This window comes from Rhinopithecus bieti, unplaced genomic scaffold (assembly GCF_001698545.2).
Source record: "Rhinopithecus bieti isolate Rb0 unplaced genomic scaffold, ASM169854v2 scaffold_7648, whole genome shotgun sequence".
Classification (NCBI taxonomy): domain Eukaryota; kingdom Metazoa; phylum Chordata; class Mammalia; order Primates; family Cercopithecidae; genus Rhinopithecus; species Rhinopithecus bieti.
In genome coordinates this window covers 1,395,418-1,421,026 of record NW_016805609.1, presented here as the reverse complement: position 1 = coordinate 1,421,026, position 25,609 = coordinate 1,395,418, and the positions used below count along the sequence as shown (strand labels likewise).

At 41.2% G+C, this 25,609-nt stretch overlaps 1 protein-coding gene across 1 annotated transcript in view; it reads right to left on the bottom strand.

Moving 5' to 3' along the window:
- Window positions 1–25,609, bottom strand: part of MAMDC2 (MAM domain containing 2) — a 181,368-nt gene that overhangs the window by 69,628 nt on the left and 86,131 nt on the right. The window contains 3 exon segments of the mRNA XM_017873066.1: window positions 9,420–9,685; window positions 12,972–13,115; window positions 20,871–20,964. Of these exon segments, the coding sequence (XP_017728555.1) occupies window positions 9,420–9,685; window positions 12,972–13,115; window positions 20,871–20,964 (504 nt within the window).

Genomic DNA, 25,609 nt, shown 5'->3' with positions numbered 1-25,609 from the left:
CAAGAACAGAAAACCAAACACCGCATGTTCTCACTCATAGGTGGGAACTGAACAATGAGATCACTTGGACTCGGGAAGGGGAACATCACACACCGGGGCCTATCACGGGGGTGGGGGGAGGGGGAAAGGATTGCATTGGGAGTTATACCTGATGTAAATGACGAGTTGATGGGTGCTGACGAGTTGATGGGTGCAGCACACCAACATGGCACAAGTATACATATGTAACAAACCTGCACATTATGCACATGTACCCTAGAACTTAAAGTATAATATAAAAAAAAAAAAGAAAAAAAATTAAAACATTAAAGTTTTATTGTAAGCTGTTTATAATTGTATAAAAGCAGCCATTTCTTTAAGAAAGTCTCATCTTGTTAAAATAAAGGTTTAACTCTGACCTGATTTTTAGTTTAAAGAACTTCACAGCAAAAATCAGGGTGTAGAATTATCCACGTATTAAAGAGATGTTGTCTATAAAACTTTATGAGGATCAGGACTAAGAAAAAAACATTCATTAGTCTTTCTCTGCTCAGCTAGATTTAATAAATGATATGTGTGAGTACTATGCTAAGAACTTTATATGATGCATTGTCTTTGATCTTTACCATATACTATGGATATATGGGTATACTCCTGGTATACCCATTTTACACATGAAAGAAAAGTAAGGCTCAGAAAGGTTACATAACTAGCTCAAACTGTAATGCCATAAGTGCCAGGGAACCCACAGCTAAGTGTCTTATGCATTATGCTACATTTTCCTCTAACCCACAGCTAAGTGTCTTATGCATTATGCTACATTTTCCTCTAACCCACAGCTTTCCTTTGTCTATGTTAAAGCACCTTGAATTTTGACCCCTCCTAGGAGCCAAAGTTATTTCTAAACTAAAACACCAGAAGGTTAAAAATAAAGTCTAAATTTTTTTCAGGAATCCTGAGAGTTAGGGCTGGACTCCCCTTCTCACCTGCTCCTACACTTTTGATGTCAGCCAGGCGAGGGCTGGGAGGGCTTTTTACACTAGGCTTAGTGTAAAAAGCATCAATTCTGGAGTCAAAAAGACCTGGATCTGCTTCTCAGTTCAGCCACTTAATAGCTGTGTAATGTTGAACAATGTCCTTAATTTTCTGCCTGAGCGTTCCTCATCTGTTAAATGGTGCTGGACTGCTTTCCTTCCTAGGGAGCTGTGGCATCAAATGAAGTGCTGGAGAGTGTGCAACAACAGCCTGTTGTTGGCAGCTGTGATAATATCACACAGAATCTGTCTGTAAGGCTACTTTGCTAGAATGGTCTAAGGGAAACTCTTAGCATTGCTTCATCCCTATAGTTTCTGCCAAAGATTAAACTACCCAGGGAAGACAGCAAGGGGTTATTAATAATCAGCCCATTGTCCTTAAAACAGGCTGGGTAAATGCAAATAGGAGAAAGCAAGGTAAAGCAACATCCAGAGTGAGCCATCAGAAAGGCACAGGGGAGGCAGAAGGCAGCCATCAAGAGTGAGGGAAATAAGAGGAGAGAAGCTGAAAGGCTGGACATCTTTACAGTTCTGCATGGGCTGCTGCTCAGTCACCTCCGCTCTGGTCCCGTGTGACAACTCACTGAGAGGTGGAAATAATGTTCATGAAAATAGGTCCTGTCTTTGAGTTGGGCCCTGAAGAATCATACCTGACACGCTTTAGAAATGGGTTCAGAGGTCACAAAGCATAGGCAGGCGACACATGTGTGCCAGGCTCTTAGTTTAGGCATTCGTTTCTACTAGATCATCTGGGAGACCTTGAGCTAGACTGCATTCTAAAATGTCAAGGACATTGAAAAGAAATACTTTACTTCCCTCACAGGAGTATTGTGAGAATTAAATAACAAAAGGTACCTACACCCCAAGGCAGGCTTGAGGAACCTCATTTTCTCCAGGTGCACAAGAACAGGCCTTCCCCAAGATTGGAGAGAGACCTTGGCCACCCAAAGATACCGTGCACTAAAAGGCAGGCTTCAGAGTTGACTAGACCATGATTCAGACCCCAACTCTGCCACTTCCCAACCTTAGAAAGTCTACTCATTCATTCTTTTATTCATTGACCACATAGGTAAAAACAAAATGTATTGAACAGAATTTTACTCAAGACCTATTTTGCACCAGGGCACAGTGCTAGATGCTGTGGATACAGAGATGAACAAGACCGACAAGGTCCCTGTCCTCATGAATGCTATATCTTCACAGGAAAAGAAATGGACAATGAACAAGTAACAAACAAATGAGATCATTTCAGATTGGGATGTTATACACAAAATAAACTGGACAAACTAATGAGGAGTAATCTGGGTATGAAGAAAGTGGTTACAAACTGGGCGGCAGTCAGGAATGTTCCTTTCTGAGAGGAAGCACTCGACCTGGGATAGAAGCGTGGGAGCCAGCTTGATATGGGAATGGCTGGGGAAGGAGGCACCCCCTGTGCAAAGCACTGGCCCTGGGCCAGGAAAGGCCTTGGGACTCAAGGAACAGAGAGAAGGCCCACGTGACTATGTGGACTCTGGGACTCTGATTGTGGCAGAATGAAAGCAGAGGAAGCCAGCAAAGTGGGGAGTGATCCAACTGTGCAGGACCTCAAAAACCACAGTATGGGATGAAGTTTTATTCTGAAGGCCATAGAACAGTTACACACAGGGGAGGGCCAAGATTTGATTTCCATTTCAAAGAAATGATTCTGGCTGTTGATCTCTCTCTCTCTGGAGTATAGAAAGAGTAAGGTGGAAGAGAAGATCCAGCTACAAAGATATTGAAGTCGTTTAAGTAAGAAATGATGGCAGCTTAGACTAGGGTGGTGGCTGGAGAGAGAGAAATGGACATGTTTGAGATGAATTTTAGGGGTGTCACTAAAGGGCTTCATCTGGAATTTGGGGAAGAGTGGCAATGAAACAGGAGGAATCAAACTATTTAAATGTCCTGAAACTTCAGTTTCTTCCCCTAAATTTGGTGTTACTGTAGCGTATTAAGGACTAAACAAGAGAGCATGTGCTGCCCAGCACAAAGTAGGTACTTGATAAAACGGCCAGCTTGTCCCTTGTTCTGACCCAGGTTGAACTCTGAACCTTCTAGAAGTTCCAGCAAGTTCATTTCAGGACTCAGTCATTAGAAATTCCAACTATTAAAAAATGTATGCTAAGCTCAATAGGTTCAGAAAATTCTCTTAAACTGTCATCAATCTGGAAGTAAAGTCGATACTGAGTTATTAAACCATCCAGAACAGCCAATATGAAGCTTCCAGACAGACTGTAACAGCTAGCAAGTGTTGGCCGTATGCTTATTTGGATGCTCTGTGACTTAAAACTCCTTTCTCAATGGCAAGAATTTTTGGAGAAACATGTACTCTCTGTAGACAGAAACCACATGTGGAAAACAATAGCCTAGGTTTGGGTGTCATAACTCTGGAAAACTCTTGATCTCTGAAGCTTTGACAGGGGTGAGTCTCTCACAGTGAAAAAGCTACCTAGGGGCAGGAAGACCATTCATCTAACTCTGTTCCTACCCAGCTGTATGGTCACAGGAACATCTCCCAGCACTTCAGGGAGGGGGACCTGGGCAGGGACACTACACAGACACATCCTTGCACAGGCCTTTGGCTGCCACAGAATCTGCTGGGCTACCATGCCTAGTTTCAGTGCAGCTCAGCTGCATATGAGCCTGAAACACACAGTCTTTCTTATTGCTCTCTTCTTTTCTGCTTTTATACTACTTTTGTAAAATATTATATTTTTATAAAATATTATGCTTTTATAAAATAACTTTTGTAGTTATTCAGAGCAATAGTTCTCTATGTTGGATGTTACAATACCCTGGTGCACTTTATAAAATACTGATTCCCAGGCCCCACAGCAAAAGTTCTGACCTAATCAGTAGAGTAGATGCACCACCCAACTGATCCTTCAGGAAATAAGGGCTTATTCTCCCAGTTGCTGAAAGTGTAGCCAGTGGACAGCACTCGACTTGTTAAGTCATCTGTGGAAAGTTGCCGGGCATTTCAAGGCAATACCCTCTTCCTGAGGTAGCCAGCATCCAATGACCAATCAATATGGGACTGTAAAGACAACATTGCTCAACCCAGGACAACTCTGAAAGGCCACACGAGTTTCAGAGCTCCCTGTAGGTCAGCTGAAGACTTCCTTGAGAATGCACTGCAGCCTGACAGCTTCTCCTGCCTGATCGCCTGATCCTGCTTCCTTTCCTTCCCTTCCTTCAGTGGTGATCCCAAGAGCAAACCTCATAAACTTCTTGTAAATAAGTCTCCATCTCAGGGTCTGCTTTCCTTGGTTTGGGGTAATACTTGGACATCAGCATTATAAAGCTCCAGAGGTGATTTTTTTTTTTTTTTTTTTTTTTTTTTTTTTTGAGATGGAGTCTCGCTCTGTCATCCAGGCCGGAGTACAAATCTTGGCTCACTGAAACCTCTGTCCACCTCCTGGGCTCAAGCAATTTTCCTGCCTCTGCCTCCCGAGTAGCTGACACTACAGGCATGCACCACCATGCCCGGTTAATTTTTAAAATATTTTTAAGTAGAGATGGGGCTTTATCATGTTGGCTACGCTGGTCTCCAACTCCTGACCTCAGGTGATCCACCTGTCTCTGCCTCCCAAAATGCTGGGATTACAGGTGTGAGCCACCATACCTGGCCCTCCCCAGGTGATTTTAATGAAGGTGAATAATCCCTGCTCAAAAGTCAGAATGTGACAATCAGTCAACAGACAATTAGTGAGCACCAACTGAGTGCCAAGTACATTGCTAGGTTTTTGGTCCCAGATGGAAAATTGAGAGAAATTAAGAAAACTGACTCTGATTGCAAAGCTAGCAAGTGGCAGACTTGGGGTTTAAAACTAGAGAGATGGCTGTGTCTGTTCTCCTAATCACTATGTTATGCTATCTCCAAGATGATGGAAGGGAAGCATAGGATACCAGGGAACCCTAACCTCGCCATGCTGTATAGGCATGGAGAGTGGGGTCAAAGAAGGATTCTGTGAGGAAGTGAGGTTTAAGCTGAGATCTAAATAAGAAGAGTGTAGGCAGAGGCAACAGGGAATGCAATAATACAAGGTAGGAGAGAGCAGAGTGTGTCCCAGGAACTGATTGCTCAGTGTGATTAGAATGGAAAATGCAAGACGTAAACCTGGGGAGGTGGCTGATGCTAGAGCATGCCTTTTCTCTAAGAGCAAAAGGAAGCCAAATGGTCCCTGCAGGGGAGGGTTGCAGCTTGTTAACTCTACTGCTGGACAGAGACAGATTGCAGGGAGCAAGAATGAATGGCAGGTGAGGATGGTTTTTAATTTCAATTGTCAGATTCAATTTAAAGACCAATGGTTCTCATCCAAGGATAGGATGACACCTCTAGGACCATTTGGAAATGTGTAGAAATAATTTTGGTTTTTGCAATAATCACAGATGCTAAACATCCAGGAAAGTGATAAATGTTCTCACCACAAAGGCACAACTGTCCTCTTCAAAATGCCAAGGGGGGCCTCATAGGGAAATCATGCCACAAGCAAAGCACAGAAGGCTTAACTGTAGAAATATAAATGTTCTAAGCCATAACAATGTGAAAGTTCAGTAATTGTGTATCTGGGAGAATTTGGGAAGTCAAGGGGGTAAGAGAGGTGAAGGGAAAAGCGGGGTCGGGGAGATTTCTTCATTTTAACATGGTGGGGTGTCAAGAGACATTGTCTAAAGTTTATGGATCCAAAAATAGATGGTTTAGTGTACTAAAGTTGTAGAACCAAGAAAAATGTTCAAAATAAAACAAAACGAAAATTATGAGGAAGAGAGAAAAAAGCAGGAAGAATAGAAGGAATAGTGTAAGTTCCTTCTCTTTCATAGTAGGGAGTCAGCCAACACAGTTAAGGTGAATGAATCAAGAAATGGAGGTCGAAATATATTTAGAGTTATAGAGGAAGCCATCAGTGAATCAGGAAGAAAACCATCAGAAAACAAGAGGTGGAAGTGAATTTTAAATATTTATTTATTTATTTTGAGATGGAATCTCGCTTTGTTACCCAGGCTGGAATATAGTGGCATGATCTTGGCTCACTGCAACCTTCACCTCCTGGGTTCAAGCGATTCTTGTGCCTCAGCCTTCTGAGAAGCTAGGACTACAGGTGTGTACCACCCAGCCTGGCTAATTTTTGTATTTTTAGTGGAGATGGGGTTTCACCATGTTGGCCAGGTTGGTCTCAAACTCCTGACCACAGGTGATATGCCTGCCTTGGCCTTCGGAAGTGCTGGGATTACAGGCGTGAGCCACCACACCCAACCAAATGAGGCAGTTAGTCTTAATGTTTGTTTATTTTGAGATGGAGTCTTGCTTTGTTGCCCAGGCTGGAGTGCAGTGGCGTGATCTTGGCTCACTGCAACCTCCACCTCCTGGGTTCAAGCAATTCACCTGTCTTGGCCTAATGAGTAGCTAGGATTACAGGCACGTGCCACCATGCCTGGCTAATTTTTTATTTTTTTTAGTAGAGATGGGGTTTTGCCATGTTGGCCAGGCTGGTCTCGAACTCCTGACCTCAGGTGATCCACTCGCCTCAGCCTCCCAGAGTGTTGTGTGAGCCACTACACCTGGCTGGAAGTAGAATTTTGAGTTCAGCAGTAGGGACTAGTGAGGGAAACTCTGACTTCTCATTTTATCCCTTGTCTTAAATATATTTTTGTGTGTTTATTTCAACCTGTATATGTTATATAAGTAAGTGAACTTCAGTTTCCTGCCTTATCCAATGCATATTTCTATGGTGGATGTCAAATGGTCTTTTACTCTCTGAGAAGCTATTTCTGTGTAACAGGGACCTGCCAAGAACTAAGGGCCACTTTGAGACAGGTAGCCAGAGTTTTCTAGTGTTGAACTGTACTGTCTCCTCATCTGCACTGGGGTTGAATCCATAACTCGTTCTTTCTGAGTGCTGTAAGAACTCCTCCGCCCCCACTGGGTCTAGATCCATTTTTCCCTAAGTGGTTGTGGGGAACTGTGCAGTTGCTGGGCAGCTTGGTAGTTGGCCTCCAGAAAAGAAAAGGGCAAATTCCCAGGGGCACTGTTATCTGCTAGGAGGTGTGCACCAATTCAGGTATAAGCAGAGACTCACTATAAAGGAATGGGCAGATTCCTAAACAACCCATGTTTGTTAATAGAGGATAAAGTGGGGTGGGGTGAAATGAGTGGAGTGATGAGCAGGAGTTAGAATCCACCATGGCCTGAATTTTAACCGTCTAAACAGTGGCTCAGCTGGGTCTCTGTTTGCCATTGTTTTTTACAGCAACTGGTAAAACTACTCCTCTATCTTTTTATGTAGCCCTTCCGTGGGCTTTACATGACATTGCATGGTAATTAGTTGCTTATGTATCTTAATCTTCTACCATCTGTGATCTCTTCTTCCTCAAGGGTAGGATCTGAGCCTCATTTTTATATTCCTTGTACTGAGCATGTACCTAATAAACACTGGGTGAGTAAAGAAAATGGATGAATATATATATAAATAAATAAAGCCAAATGAATAAATAAAATGCTTATTATATCCTCCTTTTAAAAAAAATCAGCAAAATAGGACATAGAGTGTAACAAAGATTCCATTACTTTTGGTGCACCCCTGATTTTGGGACTCTGGTATTTGTGTGTGTGTGTGTGTGTGCATGTGTGTGTGTACATGCATGTATGTGTGTATTACTATAACTACTTGCAAGAGTTAAATAATTGGTAATGGGAACTCAAGTTAGGCCTTTGGGATCCCTAAGAGGTGCAGAGAAACTTGGATTTCTCCAGGACTAATAAATCAAAGAGGAGAGTTCAATAATGCTGCTGCAAGAGTCCATCTATAAGATGACATTTATAGGAAGAAAGGCTCATTCAAAAATTATTTGATATTGTCTAGGCAATGAGCTTAAAGAGCAAGAGTCTAAGTTAAGGGTAGAAACATGGTACCAGAAACACCTGTTTGCTTCCTCGCTCATCCAGGGAGCTGAGCATTATATCTCAATTTAGTTAGGTGATCAAAGACTGATAGAATTACACAAGGAATACTTACAACACTATCTACTTAATTAGCATACAAATAAAAAGAAGACTTTTCTGTAAGATTGTGGTAAAACGTAGATGCTTCTACTCTGCTAGAGGTATTAGAAATTAGTTTAACTCTTTTAGAAATCAGTAAGTCAAGGAGGCTGCCATGCCATTCCTGCCTAGCAATGGAAAATAGTTTTTCTTCTTACCTAGCAATGGAAACAAAAAATTTTCAGAGGTCTTTGATTAACCATGGTAAAGATTTAATGATGTCCTGGCAGGTTTTGTAATGGACTAAAAGTAACCAGGCAACATTGTGATAGGAGTGGTGTACTAGATTTCTTTAGCAGGAAGTTATAGATGGACACAGCTATGATTCTATCCAGATGGTTGTAACCAAGAGAAGTTCAGGCTATGAATGTCTGTGCAGGTTCTACTGCTCCCCCAAGTTTGCAGCTTCCCCAGGGGAGCCTGCACTTCAGGTAACTCCTGGATTGGAATGTGATAGTCTGATTGATTGATTGATTGATTCCTTCATTCATTCCTTCATTCAACAATGTTTATTGAGCTACCACTCTGTGAGTTATCTGTTTGAAGGACAGCACTTTCTTATTTTTCTTTGGGACCCTTTCTTACACAGACAGGATACTCAAGAGATATTTGCCGACTGACTGACACAGGTTGAAACAAAATGGATTTTTTCCACACTGGTTTCATTCTGAGTTGCAGTGGCAGAATTTATTGCATCTGTAAAACTTCTTTAAGTTTATGAGTTGCTAAGCTTGAGAGATTACAGCTTTCTTTTCCATTCCCGCTGCACTAAATATCTCTTTTTATATTCTCATTTCTATCAAAATCAGATGCTGATGGTTACCTTATGTAAATTCTCTCTGGCTAGGGCGGTGTTGGTTCTATATTTTTTAATGGACTTTCTCATCCTGTGTTCAGCTAGAGCCTTAGGTTGTTAACCTTAAAGCCTCAATGCAGAACCAGGCTCACTGATTTCACCTTTTCAAAATCTAGCATTCCCACTAGTGTGTGTATGTGCATTTGAGAGAGAGGGAAAGAGGAGAGAGAGACAGAATTATGACTAAAGTTTCAAACTAAAGTTCAACTGTTGAACTTGGACATGTACTCCCAGTCTTTGGATTAGTCTCAGGGAATTTAAGAGATAAACAAAAAGCAAACTCTAGGTGGCTGTGATTCAGAGACCCAGAAAACAGAAAGTAACTGAAGGACTAATCTGTATATGGCTGGGAGTAGGATGTGAGGGTGAGGCCGTAGGCCTGAACAAAAGGAAAATAATATCTCACCAGTTGACAGTAGCTAGATGGACATTCACAAACTAGTCCAGCAACTGAACATGGACACAGGACAAATTGGCTCTACTGTACCTTGGTAGGCATGGGCTTCTTAAAGGTGATTTCAGCTTGCATCCAAACACCCCTTGGGGACTCCAACACAGACCAGATCTTCTCTTGAACTACATGGTTCTCTTCAAAGATGTAAACGGCTAGGGTGTCACTCATTTTTAAAAATCCATAGATGGCATAATGAAAACGCAGACAATACTGTAGGTTTCCTGGTAGGGAGGGCCCATAGAGCCTTCCAATGTAGCCAGGCTGAGATGTGAACTTTGTGTTGGCTAGCAGGTAATACCCTGCAAACAAGATAAAGCATATCAGCAATGCAAAATAATCTAATCTAGATTAGCAAGTGGTAAAAGGTGATTAAAGTAGTAGAACTAGACAGCAAAGACTACCAGCTGTGCTTTAAATGATAGAAAGCATTTTCTAATGTCTGTGGCTTAAGTGACAGAAAACATCCATGTGCCTCATTGAAATGAAACCTCATTTAATTCTAAGTAAACCTTATAAACCAGTACAGATTTTCTATAGCACATGCCCAGATTTCAGTCATTAATTAGGATTTACACTTTTCACAAAACAAAAAGGATGAAATCATCTTGGAGATACCAGCTGCTTGGGTCAACCATCTGACTTAGATTGTATATTCCGAGGACTGAACCATAGTAAATGGAAGGCCCAGAGCAGATTTTTTTTCTTATTATCTCTTTAGTGGCCTATAGAGATGGCAGGATTTCAGGCTGGCCTGGCAGTCTTTGTGGAAGTTTGTGTCTGGGCAGAGTCTACTCCTCTCTTGGTCAAATGTTAAACCTGCCCTTGAAGAGCAGGTTTTTCATCAGATGGATCCTCCCAGGTGCTGAAGATCTGTGTTCTTCCCTTATTCCTTCTAAATAACAAAGAAAAATAAAATCAGGAACCTCCCCCTCCCACCATCCCCATGGTCAATTTAAAATGAGTTCGTGTATCCTGGAAAGCCTGGGCAAAAAAGAAAAAAAAACGAAAACAAAACCCACCCTCTTTTTCTCTTTCTTTTTTCTGCTCCTCCTCATGTCAGTTTTCTTTTGGGTGCCTCAGTCTTTGTATACCGTTTAGTTTTACCCAGTTATTTAACTCAAGAGAAAGACATGCCAGAGCTCTCTCTCCCTCCATACACCAAGAGGCCATGTGAGGACACATGATAAGGTGGCCATCTGCAAGCTAGGAAGAGACCCCTCACCAGAAACGACCCTGATGGCACCTTGATTTTGAACTCACAGCCTCCAGAACTGTGAGGAAATAATGTCTGTTGTTTAAGCCACCCAATCTGTGGTATTTTGTTATGGCTGCCTGAGCAGACTATTATGGGTGGCCGTACAACAGCCAGAACAACCTTTTTGAAACCTAAGTTTCATCTGTGTATTTTTCTGCTTAAAACCTCTCAGTGGCTTCTCATGTCCTCTATAATAAAATTCCAAATGCTTCCTGTGGCCTGCCACACCCAGGATCTATCTCCCTCTCTGACATCATTTTCCTCCATTCTCCTCCTCACCATTACTCCCCACGGTGCAGCCATACAGACCTTCCTATTCTGTGGTGTGACCAGCTCTTTCCAAATTCGAGGCCTTCACAGATGTTGTTCCCTCTGCCTGGGTCACGCCCACTATCCCAGCTAACGGCAGCTTTCCTCAGAGAAACCTTCCCTGAATGCTAAACCAAAATTAGATTCTTCCCTCTATTCTCTCTCAGAGCTCTCTCTTCATTTCTTTGTACTGTGAAAGAAGGGGATCAGAACATGCCACCCCAAACTATGTCACTTTGGCATTTTGATTATTTTGAGGTAAAGTCACTTGAGAAACAGCAGAGGCAGGAAGGACCCTTTGACCTCCCCTTTTCTATTATACTTAGAAGCAGGTCATAAAATTTCCTACGAACAAGGTGTTCTCCCTGTCCCAGAAAGGGAAGAACATTCTGTCACTAAAGACTGAGAGTTGACACCAAAATGGATCTGTACAAACAAACCTACTAACATAACCCTCATCTTCCATTAGTTTCCTTCATATATTTCCTAGTCACTTTCCCACAATTTACTGCCCCTGGAAACTTAAGCCCCTAACCCGCCCCCCCCTTTTTTTTTTGTCTTGCTACTTCTCCACAATTTTATTATCCTTTGTTTAAAATGGTATTGAAGCTCTCAGGCCTATCTGCTTCTTTGGGTCTTCATTGTTTTTATGGAGGCTCCCAAGTACAAGTAAAAATACTGAATAAAATTTGTGTTTTTTTCTTGCTAATCTGTCTTCCATCACTTTAATTCTCAGGTCCAAACATGGAACTTAAGAGGGTAGAGGAAAAGTTTTTCCTCCCTGACAGCACTTGCCACAACCTGTGATTATAAGTTTGTTTGTGTATATATTTGTCTAATGTTTCTCTTGCCCACTGAAAAGACTGTCTGCCAGTGAAGGTGAGATTCACTTCAGATTTGTTCACTATTGTATTCCCCAGGAGTTAGTCCACTTGAATGTTTTATTACTTTGAAAATTGACAGACTGAGAGTATGGTGAGTCTTTTTGTCCCTAAACAGCTCCCCGTTTCATCAGTTCACTGCTCCCAGAACTCAAATGGTTCTCTAGAGATGATTTTCCAGTTAATCAGCCCAAGGTCAGAATAGATTCGGTAGGGCCTTTATTTCTACAGGTTAGGCAACCTCTAAGAAAAGAATACAAAATTACAAGCACGAAATTGTGAGGGCTCTTTCAAGGCCTTTCTCAGGGCTGGTACAAGGCAGGGGCCCTGGAACCTAAGCTTCACCAGCTCCGTGGTAAACTCACCTCAGTCTCCAGTATATAAATATGTGTTGAATAAATGAATGAGACACTGAACTCCTTGAGATCAAGCTCTTTGCACTTGTCTCCACTGGGTTGGGCTCCACAAAGTCTATCATTAAATTAATAGGTAATCCCTACACAAGGAACACTCAGACTCCTGTTTCCAAAAGCTCCTTGTAAATAATATCCATCAAGTGTCCACTCAACATTTTAAATAGCTTTTCCCCTCCACAATAGATTTTAAAATTATAGTAAAATATACATGGTATAAAAGTTACCATTTAACCATTTGAAAGTGTACAATTCAGCGGCATTTTGAGCATTCACAATGCTGTGGAACCATCACCACTACGTAGTTCCAGATCATTTTCATCACCCAAAGGCAACCCCATACTCATTAAACACTCTTATTCCCTCTGCCACGGCCCCTGGCAACCACTGAAATCTTCTTTTTATCTGTGGGAATATGTCTTTTCTGGAGATTTCATATAAATACAATTCAACAGATTTTTTTTCCTTAAAGGTATTGCATCTAAAGTGAGTTCCTAAATATTTTACAAGGATTTGCCTGTTTAATTAACTAGCAAATAGGTCTGCTAACACAACAACTTGAATTTCAATTTAAAAAAATTGTCAAACACAAGATTACTGATTGTCTTTGCTTCTTCACAGTTACCTTTTCTCTTTAAGTCAGTGTCTTTGCAGGTATGACGTAGGAATGACCAATAAAGCTTACGACAACCCAAGGTATCCCCACATAGACAGATCCCTGATTTACCTAAGCCTGTAGTGTGGTCTCCAGCCCGATACATGTTTGGTTTTACTTTCACTCGGGTCCAACCTGGACCTTCTTTATCTTGGTAAAAGTTGCAGAGATCTTGCTCAAAATTGCAGCTGGCTTCCACGACACTGAACAGAAGTTCTGAGCAAAGGACAAGCAAAGTTAATGACAATCAGTCCCAAAGATCTCAAAGGACTACGTCAACTGGTTGACAGATATTTATATATACACATTTGTGCCAGGGGAGACCGAAGAAGTAAAACACAACTAAATATCTTTACCCAAAGGGCTTGCTGACAGGTTAGCATCAAACCAGCGTTTCAACATGACAGGAAAATTGTTCTTTTCCTTTCTAAAGGGAAGGGAGAAAGGAGCACTGTTCACATTATAAAAATGAAGTACCCGACTTCAAAAGAAATTTCCTTTCATGACTGTGAACATTTATTCATATACTTCTTCACAATTCACAATTCATTCATAAAAGTTTTAAAATAAAAAAAGGGAAAAGGAAGATATTTTATGGGACTCAATTTGTCTCTAAGATGAAGATTTTAGATGTTTTACAGAAACAATTTTCCTTTGTTGCTCAACCTCTGTGTCAGAAGCACAGCTGCTGTCTACTTTGCCATCAGTAGTAGGAGCTGATCTGCTTGAAGAAAGTCATCACTCAGTTTAAATCGTGCAGGTCAAAGAGTCACAGATCTGTCATGGGTACTGCTATTGCCTTGACTTCGCCGAGTTCTGGTATTATTTACCCTGTTCTATAAATACCTCACCCCAGATAGCCTGGAGGGAACATAAAAGAGTTCTGGTCTTTAAGAAGACATACAAATGGCCAATGGGTATATAAAAAAGTGTTCAACATCACTAATCAGCAGAGAAATGCAAATTAAAACTACAACAAGATATCTTAGAATGGCTATTATTAAAAAGACAAAAATTAACAGATGTTGGTGAGGAGGTGGAGAAAAGGGAACTCTTATACAATGTTAGTGAGAATGTAAACTAGTACAGCCACTATGAAAAACAGTGTGGAGATTTCTCAAAAAAATGAAAATAGAACTACCATTCGATCCAGCAATCCCATTACTGGGTATCTACTCAAAGGAAAAGAAATCCGTATACCAAAAAAGATACTGCACTTGAATGTTTATCTCAGCACTATTAACAGTACCAAAGATAAGGAATCAACCTAAGTGCCCATCAACGGATGACTGAATAAAGAAAGTATCATATGTACATAGAAACTGGAATGCTATTCATCCATAAAAACAATGAAATTATGTCTTTTGCAGCAACATGGTTGGTATTGGAGGTCATTATCTTAAACGAAACAAGTCAGACACAGAAACACAAATACTGCATGCTCTCACTCATAAGTGGGAACTAAATAATGTGTACACACTGATACAGAGAGTGGAATGATAGACAGTGGAGACTTAGAAGGCTGAGGGAGTAGGAGGGGGTATGGAAGATAAGAAATTACTTAATGGGTACAATGTATGTTACTCCAGGATGGATACCTTAAAATCTTCACTTAACACTATGCAATGTATGCCTGTAACAAAACTGTACTTGCACCACATACCTTTATACAAATAAAATACTTCTGCTTTTTTGAGAATAACTTTTAATCCTGTTAACAAGTGGCTTGTAAATCACGCTGTTCAGATTGCCCTCTTAGAACAGAGGGGATGTGACTGTAGCAGTTGGGATACATTCGGTGCAGCCAAGTGTGATTCTTCTCTGCATGCTGACACACATGTCTAACAATCCAGGATTATGGAGAGAGGACATGTGTTGAATAACTGGAAAATTATCTCTAGAGAAACATTTGAGCTCTAGGAGCAGTGAGCTGATGAAAGAGCTCACTATAAAAACTTACTGTATTCTCAATTTGTCAATTTCTAAAGCAAGAAAGCATTCAGGTGGGCTGAAGAATTGACCCAGATTAAAGTGGATGAAAGACGCATGACAACCAAATGCTACCAGGGATGCAAGATTCAATCTTGGTCCAGAAGAACAAATATCTGTAAAGGTTGTTATTGGGGCAATTGGAAACATTGGTGTACGGACTGAAAGTAAGTTGATAATGTTGTATCAGTATTAAATTTCCTGAACTCCATAATTATCCTATAGTTATGCTGAAGAACGTGTTTGATTATAAAATACACACTAAAATATTTAATGGTAAAGGGGCATGATGTTTGCAACCTATTCTTAAATGGTAGATAAAGCAAACATGACAAAATGTTAATTTGTAGAGCTGGGTGAAGAGTATATAGGAGTTATTTGTAGTTTTCCTGCAAATTATGCCCGAGTTTGAAATGATAGAAAATTAGAGCTCCAAGAAAATTAAATTTTAAAAAGTAACTGATTAACAACACATTACAAAAAAAAAAAATTAGGTAAAAAGTGTTCCTGTATAACTAGAACCTGATTGTATCTCAGGGGATATGCCCTAGGAAGTGCACCAGGAGCAAATCCAGATGAGCCAGACTGGAGAAGAGGAAATGAAGAGAATTCTCAATGCTCTAAGATGGGTAGATTAGCCCACACCCTGGTCTGCCTGATTCTGTCAGCACCAGGGTATATCTTTAAGCCCTGAAGATAAAGTCTGTGAAAAAATGAACAAGATGTTACACAAACAAGGATCCTTTGACATTCTCCCATGGATATTTGAGACCACAGGAAACCTCATTAAAGTATTCAGTATTAGTCACCCCTCTGCTACTGGGTAATAAAAAAACAAATAAAAATCCCAAATCTACAGATGGCCATCTAACTCAGGAAATGGGGTGGCACTGCCAAGTGCCATGCACGAAGAGAAGAGTAGGTCAGTTAGTTCTTCATCAGGAATGAATCTTCTCCCTCACAGCCTCCTTTTTTTTTTCATTCTTTCTCCCAGCTAGAGAGGGTAGAAGAAGGAATGAATCTTAAAGCAGTGCTCCTGGGCAACTGCAAGAGAATCTTAACTCAGTTAATAGATGTGTGGGAGGGGGTGGAAGGTGGCATAAAAACGTGAAAGTTTACAGAAGTTTTATTCATAAGCACCAAAACTTGAAAGCAACCAAGTTATGTCCTTCAGTAGGTGAGTGGATACATAAACTGTGGTACATCCAGACAACTAAATATCACTCAGCGCTTAGAAGAAATGAGCTATCAAGCCATGAAATGATACAGAGTAAACTTAAATACATATTACAAAGTGAAGGAAGCCAGTCTGAAAAGGCTACATACTCTATGATTCCAACTATATGACATTCTTGAACAGGCAAAACTGTGGGGACAGTAAAAAGAACAGTAACTGCCACAGGTTGGGGGGAAGGAGAGGTGAATAGGCAAAACAGAGTTTTTTGTTTGTCTTTTGTTTTTGAGACAGGGTCCCACTTTGTGGCCCAGGCTGGAGTGCAGTGGTGCAATCTTGGCTCACTGTAGCCTCTACCTCCTGGATTCAACCTATCCTCCTTCTTTAGCCTCCTAAGAAGCTGAGACCATAGGCATGCACCACCACGCCTGGCTAATTTTTGTATTTTTTGTAGAGACAGGGTTTCACTATGTTGCCCAGGCTGGTCTCCAACTCCTGGACTCAAGCAATCCACCCTCCTTTGCCTCCCAAAGTGCTGGGATTACAGGTGTGCACCAGCATGCCTGGCCTGAATATAGAGGGGGTTTTTAGGGCAATGAAAATATTCTGTATGATGCTACAATGGTGGATACATATCATTATACATTTGTCTAAATCCATAGAGTATACAATACCATGAGTGAACCCTAATGTAAACTGTGGACTCTGGGGGACAGTAATGTATATGAAGACAAGGGAACTATGAGAGACCTCTGTACCTTCCTCTCAATTTTGCTGTGAACCTAAAACTACACTAAAAAAAATGCCTATCAAAAAAACTTAAAAGTAAGCAAGGATCACTTCTCTCCATGGTGATAGACTGAGTCATACAGAAAATATTTTTCTGATGATGTGATTATAATATTTTGCTAATGAATAGATTTGAAATGGATTTTCCTGGGGTCTTGAGGAGGTCTGATTAAAAAAAAAAAATCTCGAAAGCCTAACTCAGGGGCTAAATCTTTTTCACCTAGAGTGCTGCTTCTGCCGTGAGACAGTGTCTGATTCCTGAGGATGGGGCCAGAGGCCTGTTTGTGACCTGAATGAGTGCAGAGCCTTTGCTTCAAGCTTGTTTCAGAGGTGTTAGTAAAGGGCAGATCACAAATTGAGCTGCTGGGAAGTGTAATGATGTATTTGAAGCGTAGGGAGGAATCAGAGGCAGTTGGAAGCCTCTGAGCATCTGTTGGTGATCAAGAAAAAAAGAACTAAATCCCCTTTAAGCAACTTACCAAAAAGCATCATAATGTAATCTTTAATTACTTGCTTTCTGACATTTGAACTTTTTAGAAATGAGAAGCTTTGAAGATAATCTAATTAGCAGGAATGTGTTGCAGTTTGAGAGTAGTTGGGAACATTTCTCATCCTTTCCTCTGCTCCATGGAGTTCATGGAGAGAAACTCAGCATCAGCCCCACAGATCTAAAAGGCTTATCAGCCCCTAGAGCGCTAAAAGATAGATACTAGGGGCATTGTGTTCTCTACACTGCCAACCTTGCAGGGTAGTTTTACTTCAGCATGTGCCCGCCCAAGAGCAGGCTGAGACAGCTCAAAGCTGGCTTGGGTAGGAGAGGCAATGGGACCTGGCACCACACTGAAGACCTATGGGGAAACAAGGGCCAGACTCACTGACTAGGCTGTGGAGACCCTTGGAGGCATTTAAGATAAGAAAGGCTGGGGCAACCTTAGCTGTAGCCTAGGCAGCAATTGGGCCTGGGTTTCCAAATAGACAAGAGGTCGGGGCAGTGTGTTGTCAGTAAATGACCGATATTGGGATTTAGGTAGTGATTCTCTGAGAGGCGTACCCATGAGTGTTAGGATCTACCCAGTCCCTGGCCTGGGGTGGGGTGGACCCAAGCCCAGAAAGGAGGTTGGGTCTGCATATGGCAGAGCAGTAGAGTTCTCAGTTTGAGGCTGGGCCTTATGGCAGGATTCCTAGAAGTGAATGGGATCACCTCTTAGGCATTCAAATATTTACAGACCAAAAGGAAGGCTTGCTCCCATCTTCTAAAATTTGGGACAAATGTGGTTGTGGAGGGGGAGAGTGAGGGGTCAAAGGGATGGAGAGGAAGTGGGGGGTGGTCTCACTGTCCTCTGGAAGCACTGGGGAGGGGGGGCAGTTCATTGGAGGGCCACATGACATTGCTGTTGAGCATCTGTGACTATGAGATGGGTCTCAGGTCCACTAGATTGAATTAACTCTAAACCCAACCAGATGGTGGGAACAAGATGATTCGTATGTTGAAATGATTCCTGTCTCAGCCTATTAGGGAGATGAGAGAAGAAAATGCTAGATCCAGCTGGGAAAAGCAGAGACAAGAAGTCTGGAGTTAACCAAGATAAGGAAAAAATGTTGGCACCTGTTATGAAACAGAAGGGCATAAACTATTTGTGAAATGTAAGATGAAGTATGAAAACTAAAAGGCTTAGCTTCTAAAGACTCAATCTGGCCCACAGCTGCTCAATGAAAGACATAAAGCAGGCTCCAGTGACACAATCATCAAGCAAGTACCCTTTGCTGGTTCTCTTTAGTTGCAGTCTGACCCACTGTTCTCCAGGGATGGGTGGGCATGTTTTGAAAATAAAGTAAATAATATTGTCTCATGATGAAGCATTTGCTGTGTATCATACTCTGTGCTAAGGCCTTCACAGACATTAATTCATTAACCTTCCCAACAACTCTGTGAAACAGATTCTTCCATCTTTACTATAGATGTGGAAATAGAGTCTCAAAGAAGTTAAGTAACATGACCCATTCCACATAGCTTGGAAGTGGCAGAATAGGGATGTGAATCCACATTCCTGGTGGATTAAGCATAACACTACAATGATGCAATTAAACCATTTAAAGCCAAACTGGCTTAGTGGGAAGTTCTGAAGATGAGTATGGAGCCTTGGTTAACCTAACTGTATAAGAACTCATATATGTGGAAGTTCCTGCACAGAAGGAGTCTGTACTTTGCAGACTGAGGGGTCAACAGCCCTCTTAACACATGGTCCTTGTTTTGCTGGACGCTTTCTTTTCCTTTCACCAGACACACCACCTGTGTAGTAGGAAAGAGCTCACACAAATTCTCTTTTTTTTCAAAAGGAGGAGCATTTCTGAACATTACTTCTGGGTGATTCAGTTGGTTCTCTTACCTCCAGCTGCCTCTTCACCCACCCTCTGCCCAGTGCAGATATTAGATAAACACCTCTTCTCCCATAGACAAAACAAGGCAATATAAATTTCAGTGTCACTGCCTAGTGATAGAGAAAAGACCTTGTCTAAAAATAATGATAAAGAGGTTGTGAAATTACTATGAATGTAATTGAAATATTAACTTATAGGATTAGAGAGGAATCAAATGTAGAGAAGTAAAACAATGTTGGTTTCTGTGTTATATCAAATTTAGAGACTCTTTTAATCTTTGATTATTGTTTGGATTAAATCATTTAAAAGTATGTAAATCTAGTCTGGTTCTATCAGTTTTACAACCTTTTAAAAATTAGAATTAGGAAAACCAGTAGTCAATTTCAGCAGATTAGTAGATTTCTGTTTAGTTTTGGAGTAACAGTTTAGCTCAAGTCGAAAATATTTTTCCATGTAAACTGTGGCTCACACCTGTAATGCCAGCACTTTGGGAGGCCAAGGTGGGAGAATCCCTTGAGCTCAGGAGTTCAAGACCAGCCTGGACAACATAGTGAGAGCTCATCTCTACTAAAATAAACAAACAAAAAACTAGCCAGTCCCAGCTGCTCAGAAGGCTGAGATAGGAAGATCACTTGAGCCCAGGAGTTTGAGGCTGTAGTGAGTTGTGACTGCACCACTGCACTCTAGCCTGAGTGACAGAGCGAGACCCCCAGTTCACCTTCCCCTCCCCCCCAAAAAATTTCTTAGTCCCCTGACTTGTAGAATGTATCTGAAATCATATTAAATTATGAACCAACTCTATCTTAAGTGAAAGACCTCAAACGCCAAGTTCATAAATTACTTTCCATGCTACATAACCAAGAATAAGGGCTCATTAATAAGGCGGGGTGACCATAATGTCTCCCTTGGTCTCTCAAGGAAACAAATTCACTAAATAGTAAGGTCAATTTTATATATCTGGGTTATCATTATTATTATCCTTCTTATTATAAAACATTTGCTTTCTAATTCACTTTGAATCAATTTGCTTACCTATTTTTCTACAGAGTAAAATAATTCTCTCATTTTAAACATCAAATTTATGAAATTACAAAACTGATCATGATAAAATAATTTGAGGGTTCTTCTTGGAAGTGGAAAGTAATTTAATCAAGAGCACATGCTATTTAGCTAAAACTATCTAGAGATGTCTACCAAATACTAATATCTTTAAACATAAGGACATTTATAAATTTTGGATACATACTGTTGGAAAGCGTTTTTAAAATATATTATTCTATTCAGTAGATTGTGAGAGCTTTGTCCATCTACCCAGCTACCCATTTATGGGCCCAAGATATCCTCTAAAGAGAAAAATGGAGTGAGAATAAGTTAGTATTATTTAATTTTCTTTTCCTGGGAAGGAAAGATGAAAGCTTCCTAAGATAGGACAACTGGCTGATGGTATCAGAAACATTAGATTCCCTCTGTGAGGGGGAAAAAAGAGTAATATTCCAGAAAAAATGACCTTTAAATCATTTTTGAAGGATGAGAGAAGGGGAAAGATATGAAAATTAAAAGCAATTAAAACAAGTTCTAACCACAAACATCTATTGAAACAGGAACATCCCAAAATGCAATGACAGATAGAGAATGCTCACCTGTCTGATTCTGGCAGTGAACAGGAGAGAACGAAATATCATCCAGGGCAACATAGCCTCCTTTGGGACCATTGAAAGCAACTTCAAAAATAACCTGCAGAGGAAAATGGCATGCTGTCACATGTTCACATATTTTCAGTTTGGCTTAAGTGCTCTTAATGATTTCAAATGACATGTCAATCAAACCAGATGAAGCCAAGTTACAAGGACTCATGGAATCAGATTTCCAAATATGAGTTTGGGCAGCGCCCTCCTCAACCTACAGTCTCTTTTTGGGAGAATGAAACTGCTATGATCTGAGTATCTGTGGGACACTCACAAATTCTCAAAAGTCATACATTGAAATATGAACCCCCCAAGGGAATGGTAATAGAAGATGGGGCTTTTGGGGAGGTCATTAGGTTTTGGAATGGGATTGGTGCCCTTACTAGCGTGCCCCTTCTGGAATTTGAGGGCACAATGAGTAGGTGCCATATGGACCAGGAAACAGGCCCTCACCCGACGCCAGATCTGCCAACACTTTGATCTGGAACTTCTCAGACTTCAGAACTATAAGAAATACATTTCTGTTGTTTATGAATTACCTAGGTTATGGTATTATGTTATAGCAGCCTGAATGGACCAAGACAGAGTCTTTAAAGTTGCCTTTTATTGGTGGATATGCCTTTCTTCCTTGAGTGTCAGCTGAAGTGCCTATGTCATTTCTGCTAGAACTACAGAACTAATTAGCATTATGAACTTCAATTAAAGGAAAAATCGGCTAAGAAAGCAGGCCAGGTGGTTTTTTTTTTTTTTTTAACCTCCCTGCCATCACTCAGGAGCAAACACCCTCTGAGTTCCTTTCCTTCTTCCTATATGAACTCTACATCAAGGGCTGGACAAAGATGCAACAGTCAGAGGTGAGAACCCCGATCTCAGCATGTCCAGGTATGTTCCAATGGTTAGAAAGAACATGGACCGATGACTTCAACCCCTTTAGCTTTGCTTTCTTCTCTACCAGCAACTTTAACTGTGAGCTCAGTCGACCACCTTCTGCCTGTAACCACGGGGGATCAGATGTCAGCACAGCCTTCACCTGTGCTGGAAAAACCACCCAGGTGTGCAGTCCTCTTGTGTTAGTTAATAACCTGAGAAGACGCAGCACAGAACAGGGGTTGAAACTTCAGTGCCTACAAAAGCCAGGCAGGTAGTGGAAATGCAGAAGTGGGCTGGGTATGGTGCGGCCTCTTGTGAAATAGAGACAGAAACCCCTGTCTAAAAGGGCAGCTGTCACTCAGCTTCATCAATTGCTATTATGTGGGAAGTCAGACCTGTTATGGGTTGAACTGTGTGCCCCTGCATCCCTCACACAAAATTCCTGTGTTGAAGTGCCAACCTCTAGTATCTCAGTATGTGACCTTATTTGGGAATAGGGTCACCGCAAATGTAATTAGTTAAGATGAGGTCATGCTGAAGTAGAGTGAGCCTCTAATTTAAACGACTGGTGTCCTTATAAAAAGGAGAAATTTGGATGCAGACACACACACACACACACACACACACACACACACACACACACACACACAGAATGCCATGTGAAAATGAAGGCAGAGAGCTACAAGCCAAGGAATGCCAAAGATTGCCAGCACACCACCAGAAATGGGAGAGAGGCATAGGACGGATTCTCTCTCACGGCCCTCAGGAGGAACAAGCCCTGCCAACACCTTGATCATGAACTTCTGGCCTCCAGAATGATGACATACAAAATTTCTGTTTTTTTAAGCCACCTCTTTTGTGCTACTTTGTTATGGGCAGCCCTGGCAAACAAATACGAGGCCTAACGTCTCTGTATTTAGCAAATTATCAAGAGGATCTGACTCTAGATTTTATTTGAAATCTTTGAGTTTGTCAATGCTGACAATTAATTCAAAATTAAAACAAAATAAAATGAAAACCCCACTCCACAGCCAGACAGATCACCACTGTGGACTAGATTTGACCTCTAGGCTTCTAGTTTGCAGCTTCTTCTGAATAGAATAGTTTCTTGGAGGCAGACAGACCAGAGTTCAGATCCCATTTTCATCACTTATTAGCTAGGTGGGCCTGGATATATCATTGTATTAGTCTGTTTTCACATGGCTGATAAAGACATACTGGTTAATTTACACAGGAAAAGGGGTTTAATGGACTTACAGTTCCACGTGGCTGGGGAGGCCTCACAATCATGGCAGAAGGCAAAGAGGAGCAAGTCACATCTTATGTGGATGGAAGCAGGCACAGAGAAGAGAAGAGAGCTTGTGCAGGGCAACTCATCCTTATAAAACTAACAGATCTTGCAAGACTTATTCACTATCACTAGAAAGGCATGGGAAAGAACTGTCCCCATGATTCAATTACCTCCCACCGGGTCCCTCCCACAACACGTGGGAATTCAAGATGAGATTTGGGTGGGGACACAGGCAAACCATATCAATCACTTAACCTCCCAGAGTCTCAGTTTTCTTATCTATAAAACACCTGTCTTGTAAGATATTGAGGAGATTAAATGAGATAATGTCTACAAATATCCAACCACAGAGTCAGGCACATAACAAGCTCTGAACTAATTTTCTATCTTTTTCCGAAGGTTGGTTGGCCTCAGTGGCTCATGCCTGTAATCCCAGCACTTTGGGAGGCTGAGGTGGGTGGATCACTTAAGCTCAGGAGTTTGAGACCAGCCTGGGCAACATGGTGAACCCTCATCTTTACAAAAAATACAAAAGTTAGCTGGGTGTGGTGGCACACGCCTGTACTTCCAACTACTTGGGAGGCTGAGGTGAGAGGATTGCTTGAACCTGGGAGGCAGAGGTTGCAGTGAGCCAAGATCACTCCACTGCACTCCAGGCTGGGTGACAGAGTGAGACCCTATTTCAAAAATAATAATTTTTTTTTTTTCTGCAGGTTGACTCCTTCTTGAACTTCTATTCAGGTTCCAGCCTAGTTAACCACCAATTAGCTTGAGCAGGCCCATTCTTCTCCAGCCCTCAGTTTCTTCATTTTTTGAAAAGAAAAAGAGTTTGGACAAAATAGTTCTTAAAGTACCTTTCACCTTAACAGTAATGTTCCCACAGGGACCCGGTGCCTAAACTCTCCAAAATCCAAGGGGAACCCTAGAAATTTGTCTTTGCCAAGGGGGAAGGGCTGTGAATGAAGGAAAAGATGTGGACTTATGAGAAGGGGCAAATTAAGATTACAAACTTAACACAGGTCCATGACATTTAGCTCTCAAGGCACTAGCTGGTAAAGTGAATGACAAAATTTACGCAGAGCTGGTGGGGTAAGAATGCTATTCCTGATCAGCGTTTGCTAATCACAGCCTCTGTGCCAATGTGTTCTCTTGTTCAGACAGTCTCCAGTGTTTGTTTTTCTTCTCAAAATTCACTTGAGAATGTGATGACATTAAACTCACTGATTTCTTCAGGACAACTTTCTTTTCCTGATGAATGAGAGCAAATAACACCAGTGAATAGTTCAGATTGGTAGAGCAAAATCACATGTGTTGACCCAAAGGATGTGTATTGAGGTTTAGTCGTGTCCAGAGTTGTAACCTTCCAAGTATTGATTTTTAAAAATTCAGCAAAGTTTGATTCAGACAAACGTTGCCCGAGGAGCTTATGGTTGGATGAAAGGAGTTGGTAAGGAGAACACTGTCAGTGTGTGGGGGGGACTCATCTGACTTTGATAGGAAACTTTTGAAGCAGTACATGCATTTCTTTTCCTCCTCATAACCCAAACTCACAGAAAATTTTCCACTGAGCTGCAGGAACAAATCAAGACCTGGTTGGACTTTGGGATAGGAAATAGCACACATTCTGCAAAAGACACTGTGCTCTCTCTAGAGTGTTTTTTTTCGGGGGGAGGTAGGGGAGGTAAATAGGAAAGGGGTGTGGGGAGAGGCAGGCACGCCATCAGTAGATGAAACACATCAGAAACTAAGACCCAACCCTGTTCTCTGCAGCTCTACATCAGGCTAGCAGATGGCACCACCGAAACCCATCCAGAGGAATAATCTGCTTCTCTGGCACTTTAAAGGGAACTCGAGAAGATATTGCAAGATGCACAAAGTGAAAAGTGAGGGACATTAATAACTTGGGGTAACCGAGACTCTACTTATAGCTCCAAATCTTTATGGCAATCTTATAGCAACCATATTGCTGCACCCACTGATTCTAGGGGTGCTATGGGGTCCTCAGAGCTGGGCCTCCTTCCTCAGCTTTGGGTCGGATTTTAGTCCACGAACTTAGTTACTAAGTTCTCTGGCATTCACCAGCTGTGTGACCTAGAAAAAAATGTCCAATTTCTTGGACACTCTGTTTTCTCTCTTCTTGTCTGTAAATACGGAGATAATTTTATCTACTTGGCCGGATAGTCAGTACTGAAAGTGCTCGTAGCTTCTGAAATACATACATAGATACAGACATGTATCAATGTATGTGCTTAGAAAAAGGTCTAAAAGATAGTAAACCTTTAATGTTAGTAGTCCTCCCCTTTGTGAAGTTGGCTGAGGGCATTTTAATTCATTTCATGTCTCTGAATTTTCTAATTCTTCTGCATTGAACATATCACTTACATAACTGGAAAAAGTTTTAAAATGAAGGCATCAAGACTTGTTTCAAACTAGGGCCATAATAGCAAGTTTATTTCTGATTTTACAACATTATTTATGTTGCAAAAAAAAGAAATGAGTCACTTTTTTTTTTTTTTTTTTTTTTTTAAAAAAA